General features: G+C 37.4%; 2 protein-coding genes across 9 annotated transcripts; one reads left to right on the top strand and one right to left on the bottom strand.

Moving 5' to 3' along the window:
• Positions 1-671: 671 nt before the first annotated feature.
• LOC112182942 (sucrose-phosphatase 2) lies at positions 672-4,566 on the top strand. Of its 2 annotated transcripts, XM_024321507.2 has the most exons (9): positions 673-914; positions 999-1,304; positions 1,412-1,513; positions 1,718-1,912; positions 2,000-2,290; positions 3,031-3,217; positions 3,733-3,779; positions 3,905-4,009; positions 4,088-4,566. In XM_024321507.2, exons 1-8 carry the CDS (start codon positions 852-854, stop codon positions 3,995-3,997), a joined length of 1,284 nt encoding a protein of 427 aa, XP_024177275.1. In that variant the 5' UTR covers positions 673-851; the 3' UTR covers positions 3,998-4,009; positions 4,088-4,566. The 2 variants fall into 2 exon arrangements, with proteins under 2 accessions (XP_024177278.1, XP_024177275.1); XM_024321510.2 differs by lacking the exon at positions 1,718-1,912 and having other exon boundaries at positions 672-914.
• A 1,897-nt stretch (positions 4,567-6,463) lies between these two features.
• LOC112182219 (WD repeat-containing protein 43) lies at positions 6,464-10,468 on the bottom strand. Of its 7 annotated transcripts, none has more exons than XM_024320664.2 (10): positions 10,311-10,468; positions 10,124-10,241; positions 10,003-10,036; positions 9,785-9,837; positions 8,289-8,376; positions 7,832-8,073; positions 7,663-7,745; positions 7,227-7,338; positions 6,855-6,929; positions 6,464-6,770 (listed from the first exon to the last, which is right to left on the bottom strand). In XM_024320664.2, exons 5-10 carry the CDS (start codon positions 8,365-8,367, stop codon positions 6,576-6,578), a joined length of 786 nt encoding a protein of 261 aa, XP_024176432.1. In that variant the 5' UTR covers positions 8,368-8,376; positions 9,785-9,837; positions 10,003-10,036; positions 10,124-10,241; positions 10,311-10,468; the 3' UTR covers positions 6,464-6,575. The 7 variants fall into 7 exon arrangements, with proteins under 7 accessions (XP_024176432.1, XP_024176431.1, XP_040368782.1 ...); XM_024320663.2 differs by having other exon boundaries at positions 10,003-10,033; XM_040512848.1 differs by having other exon boundaries at positions 10,124-10,232.
• Positions 10,469-13,155: the final 2,687 nt, after the last annotated feature.

Genomic DNA, 13,155 nt, shown 5'->3' with positions numbered 1-13,155 from the left:
TATTTCTCTCTTACATCAAAGTCTCTATTTTTATTTGCGTAATTCATTTTTGTGCAACTTAATTTACTTCTTAATAATTAAAATCAACAAAGCCGATTTACCACTTTATCATTGTAAATATCATTATCAATAGTTTTGGCTTCCAAAGGGCCGAGACTATTAATTTGTAAAAAGATAGACTCACATGTGTTTTCTAAGTTTATTTTTGCGGTAATCTAGCTTAGGGTAGAGTTACCCAATCTCTTGGGTACAATACTCTTACTTTTCCCCTTTACTAAAACTTGCCCTCCTAATCTTGGGAGTAGGTAACATCACACAAATTGCACATATTTTCACACTTGTGATGCCTCCAACATTCAACATGCACGTTATTGCCGTTTATTCAAAAGTTCTTATTTGATTCTTATTATAAGATCCTTATTAGAAACCCGCTCATATAATACTTAAATTTTAGGAGTAATTACTTCGAGACCGTCGCAATACTTTCTTGTTAAGTAATAGTTTGACTTTTTGTGAAGAATAATATTATTAAAAATTATTTTAAGTGCCGAAGTCGACGAATCAAGAAATACCAAAATCTCTACCACGTGGACTAATCCTGTTTTTTTTTTTTAGCAGCTATAAAGACAAAAATCTGGAGATTTTGGACCAATGATACCTTCTTTTTTATTTTTTTGGCAATTGGTAACATTGGACCAATGATACTAGATGAACAAAAGATTTTTTGAAGAAAAAATGATGTCCAGTTTCCGGTTCACAGTAGTACTTATCTATCTGATACCTACCAGTATTCAGATAATTGATGGTTCATTGCACAGAAATTGAGATTTGGCGAGCGCAACCCAACCCACATGGACTCTCGGCTCAATGGCTCTGCTCGTCTCATGCTGGTTTCAGATCTTGATTACACAATGGTAGTTTCCCTTTTGCCTGCTAATTGCCCATTCGTTCATTCATGGACCTGGTTTCTGATTATGATTATTGTTTTTGTCATTCAGGTGGATCATGATGATCGTGGAAATACTTCTCTTCTTCGGTTCAATGCGCTATGGGAAGCATATTATCGCCATGATTCTCTGCTCGTATTTTCAACCGGAAGATCGCCTCTATCTTACAAACCCTTGCGGAATGAGAAGCCCTTGTTGACGCCCGATATTACTATCATGTCTGTTGGAACTGAGATTATCTACGGTGAGGGTGACGCAATGCTACCCGATGATGGTTGGCAACACTATCTCAATCACAATTGGGATAGAAATATTGTTGTCGAGGAAACAACTAAGTTTCCTCAACTAACTCCTCAGGTACCTTTTTTTAGACCAAACTCAGATTCTTAGGTTGCAGCTAGTGTGACAACATAGGCATTCGTTATCGGTTCGGTTAAGACATTTCAAGCGATTATGAATTGCAGGCGGAGGCAGAGCAACGACCTCACAAGGTTAGCTTTTATGTAGACAAGGTTGAGGCAACTGAGATAATGAATGTTCTAGCAGAACGGTTGGCGAAACGTGGGGTGAGTTTACCTCTTGATTTCTAAACCTTATGGCTGGAGGATTGATAGTTTTGTCTGATACTGCTACCTGTTGAATTGAGTTCTACACTGCTGCTATTTTGTATTATATATTTTTATGAGTTTTCTCTAAAATGTTTAAAATGCTTACTTGAATGCATATATCCATTGTCAATGTGGTGATATATTTTTTTTTTATCCGGTCAGTTGGATGTAAAGATAATATATAGCAGTGGTATTGCTTTGGATGTGTTACCAAAAGGTGCTGGCAAAGGGCAAGCTCTTGCATATCTGTTAAAGAAATTCAAAATTGATGGCAAACTGCCCTGCAATACAATTGTTTGTGGTGACTCTGGAAATGATGCTGAACTCTTCACTCTTCCTGAAGTCTATGGTGTCATGGTGTGGAGGTCTTAAACATTTCTTACTTCCTAATAAACTCGTTATATGATTCATAGGAAGGAACTGATTAAGAAAACAAATACGCAGGTTGGTAATGCACAGGAAGAATTGTTACACTGGTATGCACACAACGCAAAGAGCAATCGTCGCATATTGCATGCAACTGAGAGATGTGCAGCTGGGATCTTACAAGGCATTGGTAATTTTCATTTAGGTCCAAATGTATCGCCAAGAGATATCAAAGACTTCCAAAAATGCAAAGTGAACATTTTCAGCCCTGCTTATGAAGTGGTAAAGTTCTATCTGTTTTATGAGAAATGGCGACGTGCAGAGGTAGAGAAATCAGAGCAGTATATGCAGAACTTAAGATCGATCTTTGTAAGTGTCATTTGGTCTTTCTTCCCTTTCTTTTAGTCTTGAAGTATCTGAACTCTTCAAATCTCGTAAATTCATGTTGTCTTCATGTGTGATGAAGGTTGGACTGCTGTGGTATAAACCACTGATGTGCTATGAAGATTTAAAAGTGATTAATTAATATTAGCAGATAAAAGATAATAATTATATATGAATAGCCAAGTAAAAGATAAGAAATGGGATGGTTTGATTGTGGCAGTTAAGAAAAGATATGGCAGTAGTTGATCAGTTTATAGCAGCAAGCTAGATAGAGAATGATTTCGTCTAGTTTGGATATTTTTTTTTTTAGCGCTATTCAATATCTAAATGTTTATACTTTATAGTAGAATCTTTAAATGGCCATTTGTGCTTTGTAATTCCGTGCTTCTAAAAATAGGCTTTGTAATTTTTTTATATATATTTTTTGAAATAGATAAGCTTTGTAATTTTATATACACCCAAATTTTATTTTATTGATGGTATTTGAACTTAGGACCGACCCCATCCGACTTCTTACTTAATACTACCTCTTATGAGACTTTGTATTTGCAGACTTAATTGAACTATTAATCTATTGTATTTTCTAAGCCAATCATTTTCTTTTCTGAAGCAGGAACACTTAAAAGTGATTTATTAGTAGTCAATATCTTTGCTTCCATTGAAGTTATACTAATAATTTTATCCCTTGTAATTCTGGTTTTGCTATCTCTTTTTAATTTCCCTAGCATTCATTGGGTGTCTTTGTCCATCCCTCGGGAATGGAGCTACCTTTCCACCAGTGCATAGATGCAATGGCAAGGTTGTATGGAGATAGGCAAGGGAATCAATTTTGGACCTGGGTGGATCAATTAACCTCAGCTCAAATTGGCTCTGACACATGGCTGGTGAAGTTCTACAAGTGGGAACTGAATGGTGAGAAAACCATTCTGGCACAGTAATGAGATTTGTACAATGAATGGAAATTAGTGGTCTATTCTAGATCTGTGAGACTAATATTTAAAATTCCAAAAGTAGAACCTAGAGTTATTACATTTATCCCTGAGAAAGAAAAGATGATCTGAAAATTTATAGTCTGTATGTGTGTGCCATTATTTGAGAAGTTAGTGAGGGATCCTTCTGTTCTAATTGTTAATTAAGCTGAAACGGGTTCCAAAAAAATGGAAGTGAAAAATCATTTTCAGAAGCTGCAACTACTTGGTAGTAAGGATTAATGTTTTTTTCTTTTCTTTTCTTAACCTCATTTGAGTTATTTCCTGGTAACCTCATTGGGCTCTTCATCTAAGTGACACACTAAATTCATTAATGATGGGATCAATTTAATTAATTCCACATGCTTTAAGAATTATATAGGCTTTAGGTCACTCTTTTTGTATCAAAATGCCTTGTTCATCTAGTGTTATTGATGAAATATTAATTTGTTTTTGTAGAGAATGAGCGGCAATGCACGTTAACTACAGTGTTAATAAAGTCACAGGTAAATTCTCAAGTGTGCTCTCATCTTCAAAAAGCATCATACCCGTTTTTGGCATACAGTTATAACTTGTAAAGATCTTAAATCAGGTAATAATATTACTCATGATTTATTGTGGGATTCATCAGGTTGAGGTACCAGATACTTTCACTTGGCTGCACATGCATCAGACATGGTTGGATGGTTTTGCAATTGCAAATGCAGAAAGATGGTTGTTTTAGGTTCTGTACAAGGTCAGCAACTATTTCTCACAATTCCGGTTTATAATTGTAGCTAATAATTTATATCTCACTTTTGGTGAAATGATGCAGGACTCCCTTATGGTTCAACCCATGTTTCCTCCAGAGTTCCAGTGCATGCAACCAATGATTTGGCTGCGGAGCGCTCGGCAAGCAGTCACCAGACAAAATATGAACCGGGGAAGATGGCATACCACTGGCTACTCTAAAATGGACCTGCATGTTAGTTACTGCGTCTTTAAAAGGTGGGAAATAGTGTCGTATTCTATGACCTGCGGGACTATATGTGTGTGTGGTGGGGTGTGTGTGGGAATTTATTGAGAGGACCTCCTTTAATTTGAAATTTGAGAATGGTTATATTGTTAGCATGTAGTTTAATAATTTAAATCATTCATTCTCTAGTTACATGTAGGCATATGAATTATACAAAAAATTAGTCAAACTAGAAACTGTATAACTATTTAATTAGCACCATGTTCGTTCTAATTTTATCTAATAGACTATATTTGTTTACACTTTATCAACGACTAAATGATTATGAATTTGGCTTATATATTTAATAATTTAAATCATTGAATTAGGTTATATACTTATAAAAGTCCTCAAATTTTAATTTTATGTTCTCCTTAGAACGGGTCTCTACTATGTGAGTGGAAGTAGAATTTTATCTTCAAATGCAATGAATTTTCATATTGTGATCAACTAAATACAAAAAACATATAGAATATCATAGTATGTGTTGTTACAAGTATCCTAAAATTGCTGTAGAATAGTTGAGGGGAAGTACCAATTTCATATGGGGTAAGGATCAATCTGTTCCCCCATTGCTTGGTCTTCTACTTGTCTTCCTAAAATTGAAGAAGGCTTAGGTGTTCGTTTGGCTAAGCATTTCAACAATGCTGCTCTTGCTAGAGGGTAGAAGATTTTAAGAGATCATTTTAATTGGTGAGTTAGAATTGTAAGGTCGAATTTTAATTTCTTCTCAGCTAAGAAATTTTGTAATGCTTTTTAGCTTGGAAGAGTATTTTAAATTCAAGATCTTTGCTTCAAGAAGGTATTAGATGAATAATTGGTAATGGTCGAACTATTTAGTTTTGGCTCTTTAACTAGGCCTATCCTTTTCCTGAACCTTCTTTCTGGAGATGATAGAATTCTTATCAATTGGGATCCCAAAATTTCCTAGGTTATCAATCATTTTCATTGGAGTTCTAAAACTTTTTTTGCAAATTCTTCCTCTTCATATTACTGACCATATTTGTGCTATACCAATTCCACTGAAGGATACTCAAAAAACTTGAAAATTATCGGAGAGGATTCCATGCATCGTCGGGTCACTTGCACCAGCAGTGTGCAAGTCACGTGCATTAACAGACGTGGCCATCCGTTGGTTTGTGAAGAAAACGGAAACGAAGAACCAAAAAACCAAAGTGCAGTAAAAACAAAATTTACCCCGGCCACTTAGCGTTGTTGAGATCGGCCTTTGTTATGCCCGACCTTTCAATTTTTGGTTGCGGGGGAATTGCAGCTAGCAGAAATTGTTCACTGATCTTTATGCAGAACACAAAGGAAAGACCAACGAGAGCGAGATTCAGAGTGCGCATGGAGAAGATAGAGCGGTTCTAGTCTCCGAAGTGTCCCTCCTAATTTTTTTTCTGGGCCCAAAAAGCCCGGTGGGGCTTGAGCCCTACCAAGCCCGTGGTTGGATCCGCCCCTGTGGCCCAAGGTGCTGTTGATACTGCGAAAGGCACCCTCGGCCTGGCCAAGGATGATGAGGAAGATGAACCTGTTTATTATAAGAGGGACAGGAACTAGTTTGAAGTATTATTGTAATGGTCTTTGTTTTTTGTGTTTGCTTTTCAGCTGTTGTCTTTTGTTGTTGTTATTGTCGGGCATGTTTTACAAGCCCTGTGCTTCCGTCTCTATGAGAATGGAGTGTTGCATTTGGTTTCTTAGAGGTGGAATTGTAATTGTCAGTCATATATGAAATGCAATCCACCCTTTTGTTTTATGTAGAAGAAGCAACCATCCAAAATTTCATTCATGTGGTAGTAGTTGGTACAAATTATCGAAGAAGTCGATACAACCAGCAAAATGTATCTCAAAATTGCATCACTCATGTCATGAAGTATTCAATTCCGTCAAAATTGCTAAGACCGCCAAGTTCTGCACTAAATTCCTTTTCATCTTCATCTTCATAATCTAGCTCAATCAATCTCCATGGCATCCTCAGATTTTCTTCATCTTTCATCTTTCATCGTTGTCCTCGTAAAAGTGTCATTCTTATCATCCAATTCATTAACCTGTGGAAAATGTTGCATGAACTACATAACCCTAGTTGATTCGAATGTTGCATTTTGTTTCGTTGTAGTGGGAATTGTAACAGGTAGTCACCCGGTCATATGAATCGAAATTCAACCAAGCCATTTGTATTTATGTTCCAGGATCAACTGAAAAGATAAGCATGTAACAAAATTTCATTCATATAAATGCCAATGTCATTGGTAGTTTGGTACAACTTGCTGATAAGTTAATACAACAAAAATGCATCTCAAAGGTTGGATCAATCGCTCAAGTCATCAAGTCCTTCAATTCCTTCGAAGTCGCTAACACCACCAAGTTCTGCATCCAAATCCTCACCATCTTCATCGTCTTGATCAGTCTCCATGGCGTCCTCAGATTCCTCTTCATCACTATCTTTGTCCTCGTAAATAACTGGACCTGTAGTGCCATTCTCATCATCCAAATCATCAACAACCTGCAGAAAAGAGTTGAGTTGCATGAATTATATATCTCTGATCATTTCACTTGCCACAATGTTCACCACGACGAACAATCTTACCCCTGTATACAGCAAGTCTAAAACACTTGATAGTTGAAGAGCTGACTGAAAAGTGGAAACTCTGGACTCAATGAGCTGCATATACAATGATACATTTTGTTAAAACAGACTATTTGTATTTCAATCTGGTATGATACAACACAGTCCACTAATCACTTTGTAGCCTTCTCTTGCACGAATGAGAAATGCGAACCAAAAATCAACTTGTGATGGAAGATGGACATGCCACTCCATAAATTTTTAGTGACTATCAATTGAGAAAGAAATAGTGAATTTGATTTTCTTTGGAAATTCCATTCAGAGGGCTTTCTATCAATCAGAAATTTTACGTTTAAGGGGGGGAGGGTACAATCCATATTAACAGTTCCAGACCTGATATAAAGAGTTCAAGGCACTTAAAGAAGATTCTTGAGACACTATCCCACTTGCGTGTTGAAGAAGTAGACTTCTCAGCCATGGAAGTGCACAAGCCAAAATTGCACCCCTGGAGTTAAAAATACATCACACAAATTCATTAGGTAGAGAAACGTAGAAAATTTGAGTATGGAACCAACCAAACAAGGCATACTGATTCCTGTTCATTAACACAAAAAGGGATAGACAAGAGAATACACTAAAACTTCCTAATTTTATTTCAAACACAAATCTGCAGCATAATTCAGCATCCAACCACCCAAAAAAAGAGAAACTATTACACAATGTACATACTTCCGGATTGAAATATAAACACTAGTAAGCTCCATTTAATAACCTAAGGAAAGATCAAGAAATCATCCAGATTATACAGCACAGTGCTAGAATATCTTACCTTGACTCGATAAGAGATATGAGAGATTGTAAGAGCTTCAAAACACCAGCTGGATTCAATTGAGAGACAGACTTTGCAATGACCTAAAACAGCAGATATAACAAGCAAATTAGCATTTATCTTATAACAGCGATACACAATAACTAAAATGTAATATGGGAGCCACCACCTTCTCATCTTGGGTGTATAAGCACTCGAATAGAAGGGCACGGTCATCAGCATGTAGTGCTTGCTTGAGCAAAATATGAACAGAGTCTGCACTCGGAGGCTTTGCATGGAGAGAAGAGCCTTCTTTATTTTGGCTCGCCACTCTATCATCAGGTACTATATTCAAACTAGCAAGTTTTTCTCCCATGGTTGGTTCGTTCAAATCCTGATCAACAAGGACTCCATCTGCAGTCTCTCCATGACCTACATGAATCATAACACGCATATTCAACAAACTAGATGTTCAAGAGTCATATGTTATACCCAAACCAGTTTTTCTAATCTTAGATTAGATTAACAGAGTCAAAACAAATATCAAAACACCTAATCAATAATCATATTACAATACTTGATAAGAACATATATGCTTCAAAACCTCAATTGGTACTCCAAGTTGTATCGAGTAAAAGAAACCTTACCAATTTCAACCTTGTCTTTAATAGCCGGAGTATCTAGCTCCAGTGCTGCACGCTTCTTACTTGACTTTTTAGTCTTCATCTTCTGATTCTACATCACAAACAAAAAACTGATCAATGACAAGGCATATAAAGTTTCTGTTGGATACAACTCCCACACTCAATTTGATACAACTCCCACACTCCTCTTGCAGCCTCTTTTCCCTTCATTATTTTCCACTGAGGCTGCAACTCATGAACAAACTCCATAAACCCATCCCCTTCAACATGCATGAAAGGAAGTTCATCCATGATGATCATCCTAACACACCTTAAATCACATCTAGGTTGGCTGAATTTATGGTAAGTAACTCCCACACTCCTCTTGCAGCCTCTTTTCCCTTCATTATTTTCCACTGAGGCTGCAACTCATGAACAAACTCCATAAACCCATCCCCTTCAACATGCATGAAAGGAAGTTCATCCATGATGATCATCCTAACACACCTTAAATCACATCTAGGTTGGCTGAATTTATGGTAAGTAACACCCCCCCCCCCCCCCCCCCCACTCACATTATCCGATTTAAGAATGGTTTGACCCTTTGTTTCTGGTGGTGGCTGGTAAAGAGGGCTGGTTTTGCAGTTCTTTGCGTGAGACCACATTGAAGAAGTCCCATTCATAGTGCTGCAGGCAGGTACAATTTTGTGGCAGAAATTGCACCGTGCAACCTCTCGATTGTCACTCCGATCACTCAGTTTTGGCCTAGTGAAACACTCCCAGGTTTTGCTTCTTCCTACCGCTGCCTTTACATTTTTACCCGATGTGTCCCCCCCCCCCCCCTCCTAACGGCTTTCTTTCGTTTCCCACCTGCCCTAACAGGCAATGTATTATCCTGCCCTTCATCAGTAGGAATGGTTGGGACTGACTGCGACTCTACTTCAGGGATGATAGTTAGGTCAGGGTTTGGGTCTACGTTTGGGTTTGAAGGCTGAGCTGCAGCTAAAGTTGAGGTGGGATTAAGGTTGCTGCATATTGAAGGGGTACTCAAGCTACTAGAAGAAGATGTCATCTACACAAACATGAAAAAAAACAAATTTGTCGATTTCCAATTCATTATAAAAACAACAGTCAATACATTTCCAGCAAGATAGCCTTCATTTATCATTACTCATTTATCACTCCATACATCACATAAGCAGCCTTCATTCACAGTTCAGTAATCACAAGTATACAACTATACATTAATCATCAGGACCCTTCATCCACATTTGACAGTTCATTAACCATTATCATTTATCATTAGCATCCATGTATAATCATTTATCATTCACAATTCAACCAAAACTCAGTTTCATCTTCATTATCATTACCATTTATACAAGTATTCATCACATTTCATGCAGCAATGTATTACTAATAGCACTCATCATTCAGTCCATAGTCCATACATAGCATTTCATACATTATCGTTTACCCACAACATTCATGATTAAACCGTCCAAGTCAAGTACTCTTACCTCCCAAATGTATGGTCCAACTGATCACACTTGGACTCCTTGATTTATTTTTACTAGGAAGCAGGCAAACAAAGTTGGTCAGTGAAGGTATACAAAAATCAATAAATGACTTTCGAAAAGAAAGCAGCAACACACCACCACAAATCATATACCAGTTATAGCTAAACAAGAAACAAAATAAATATGAACTCAGTGGAACGAGAAGAAGTGATTCTCACCTGCAATGGTTGTTTTCAGCTCCAAAAGTACCTTCTCAGATAAAGAAAAACAAATTAATAATCAATAAGAAGGCCAAAATCATCTTCTGGGATTAAGGAATGAGGACCCAACAGAACATACCTAAAGTTGCCGGAGTCGCTCTCCTTCTGCCTTCTCTTTCAGTCACAAACACCTTGCCAGGTTGCCGGAGTCGTCGAAATCACAGAACTGGAGGACGGTTTCACTTGACCTTCTTGACCTTCGAGTTTCTTAAGATCAAAATCCAGTAATCGACAATAAAAATTGAACAACGACGGATAGAGATTACCTTTCGGTGAAGGAAACAACACTTTTCCAGAATTAGGGTTTCGATGGTTTGGGGATTTTCAAACAACAAAGGTGAATTTGTCGAGTTAAGTGATAGGGTATTAGGGTTTGTTGGTCTTTGTTTTAATTTTGACAATAAGAACCAAGTTAGCATCATATAATGAAGGCAGTTTGAGCTCTAGTGTGGAAGAGGACGTGGGTTCGAACCCTCTTACATGATGTATGGTATACCGTTGCCAAGCCGAAGGGAGCCGTACGGTACGGCTGAGCCTAGCCCGAAGTCGGTAGGCTGAAATTTCGGTCCAATTCGGTTCGAGCCGGTTGGAAAAACTGCTGGTTCGGTTGCTTCGGCCCAAAATGCCAGCCCTACCAACTGCACCAGCCCCTCGCTCATCAGCCAAGTTTCCAACCTTAGTTCAGGACATCGAAGATTAGAATCAGATAATCCTCTTGCGCAATCAATTCCAAACTTTTCTGATTTAAGGAAAGAAAATACGAAGCCCTCTTCTGGAGTTAGCAAAGTAACCGCTGGCAAAATAGCTGTTGGCTCATAGGTCAGAAGTTATTCCTGATACACTAAAAGTAAGCGCATAATTTAACCCTGAAAAATGTCATTGTTAGTATAGAATAAGTAGGGATCGTTTTAACCGGGGATTGAGGGTACACCTGTCATTGTAAAACAAATAAAGAATTAAAATAAGTATAAAGTATTATTTACAAAAATAAAACAAAGAATAAAATTATATACAAGTAAACACAATTAGGGGGTTTTAGAATTATAAAATTAAAATTAAAATAAATAAAATAAAGAAAATGTAAAAACATATATACACGGATGGAACGCAAGGAACAAATATCAAATCCACAATCATATGAATGAAATCCAATCACAATTCCTATAGTTGATCTTCTATGTCATGAGAAAAAAGTTGACCATGTGAAACGTTAGAAAGCAAACGATTTCCCATTTTTTACTTTCCTTCAATATTTAATTTAAGTGAAAGCACCTAAATTAAACCTATTGAACATGCAATCATAGTCTAGAAAGCTAGCTAATCAAGAACACATTCAACGCATTAAGAACAAAGAAAGGATGTCAACCAAAGTGCACAACCTAGTTATGAATAAGTTCACCTATTTGCAATCCTCCTTAATTGATTTCGACTTTTGTCCAAAGCATTCACTACTTAAATTAGCTCCAATTACATGCATATATCCTAAGTTGGCCACCAAAGAACACAAACATGCAAAAGTTTTCTGTAATCCAAAATCAATCAAGCAATCTCACATAAGCAACGTATAAATCAACATATAAAAATCACAATTTTATATCAAAACATATAAACGAGCTTTAAACTTTGCCCTTAACGTCATGTTAACTAGAATTCATAACTCTACGAATCAAACAAATGAAAACAAAAGAAAGTATGAAATACACCGTGAAGGATGAATGATGAAGCCTTGAGACGAAAAACTTGAAGATCCTTGAAAGCAAGCAATCTTCTAGGGACGACACAAGGGTGGATGGTGGCTAGGATCTTGATGTATGGCATGACTTCTTCTCCTCCTTGGTTGAGACGCAGAGCTTCTGAAGACTAGAGAATGGAGAGAATTTTTCTCAATGGAAGTGTGTGAGAGAGAGGTGTTGTTGTGTGATGGTGTGTAGAATTGTGTACAGAATGCTCCTATTTATAGGAGGATGGCAACTTAGTCTCCAAGTCTTCAAGATTGATCCACACAGCATTAGCCAATCAGAGAACGCCACGTCAGCTCTGCTATGTCATCCAACCAATAAAAAACCTCCAATTTAACACTTTGATTTAGGGAGATTATTTTTGAATTAATTGCATGATTATTTTCTGCTTTATCTCCTCAAATAACTATCCAATCATGCCACACAGCTTCGACCAATCACAGAATGCCATGTCAGCTCTGTTGAGTCATCCGGCCAATCAAAAGCTTCCAAAATAAGTCCATAATCCTTCAAAATATATTATTGCTGATTTTCCCAAGATGTTATCTGATTTTTCTCTTAATTTTCGGCCAAAATACTCTTGAGTGAAAATAGGAATGAATGTGGATTTGTTTTGGACCTTTTCTCCCTTAAATCTCTCCATGGCGTCATTATCCTTGATCCTCTCTTGATTTTTGACATTAACTCCATGATTTTCACATTATCTCCATGATTTCCCATGCAAAAATCAGATTTAATCTCCCATAATATCTCCCACGTCATCTTCAAGCCATGTGGTTTCCTAGTACCATCAGGACTCCTCTCTTTTCGCCATGTGTTTTCATTTCAGCTCATTTCTTCTCCATTTATTCCAATGTACCTAGAAAATAAAAACTAAATTAAAATTTAATTATTTAAGGAAATAACTAAGTAAAATATGAGGAAATAACTATTAAAACATCGCATTAAAATGCTCCTATCAATTCCCGCAGCAAGAGTAGTAGTGAAGAGACAGCAATGTTCAAGGATTCATAATTGGAAAACCATTCACAATTGGAAAACCCTTCACTCTTCTTCTTCTTCGGGGTTTAGTCTCCTTCTTGCTTCTGGGTCCAATCCCAAACTTCGGGGTTAAAAGTGGACAACGCTCGTGCCTTAGCCGGCGCCTCTTCTCTGTTTCTTCATCTGTTGTGGATCTGGAATTGGGTAGCAACGGCCACCCTTCCCAGGCCGGTCTCTACTTCACAAAGCTCGGAATCAGAACCCGTCGAAGGACTACATCCAAGTCGAACACCGGAAAATGTTATTGTGGGTCGATTGCCTGAGAAGATGAGAAGATGCAAAACCGGAAGAGGAAAGAGAAAGAAGCTCTGTGGGGAAAGAAGAGAGATAG

This window comes from Rosa chinensis, chromosome 1, assembly GCF_002994745.2.
Source record: "Rosa chinensis cultivar Old Blush chromosome 1, RchiOBHm-V2, whole genome shotgun sequence".
Lineage (NCBI taxonomy): Eukaryota > Viridiplantae > Streptophyta > Magnoliopsida > Rosales > Rosaceae > Rosa > Rosa chinensis.
This window is presented reverse-complemented; position numbering and strand designations above follow the sequence as displayed.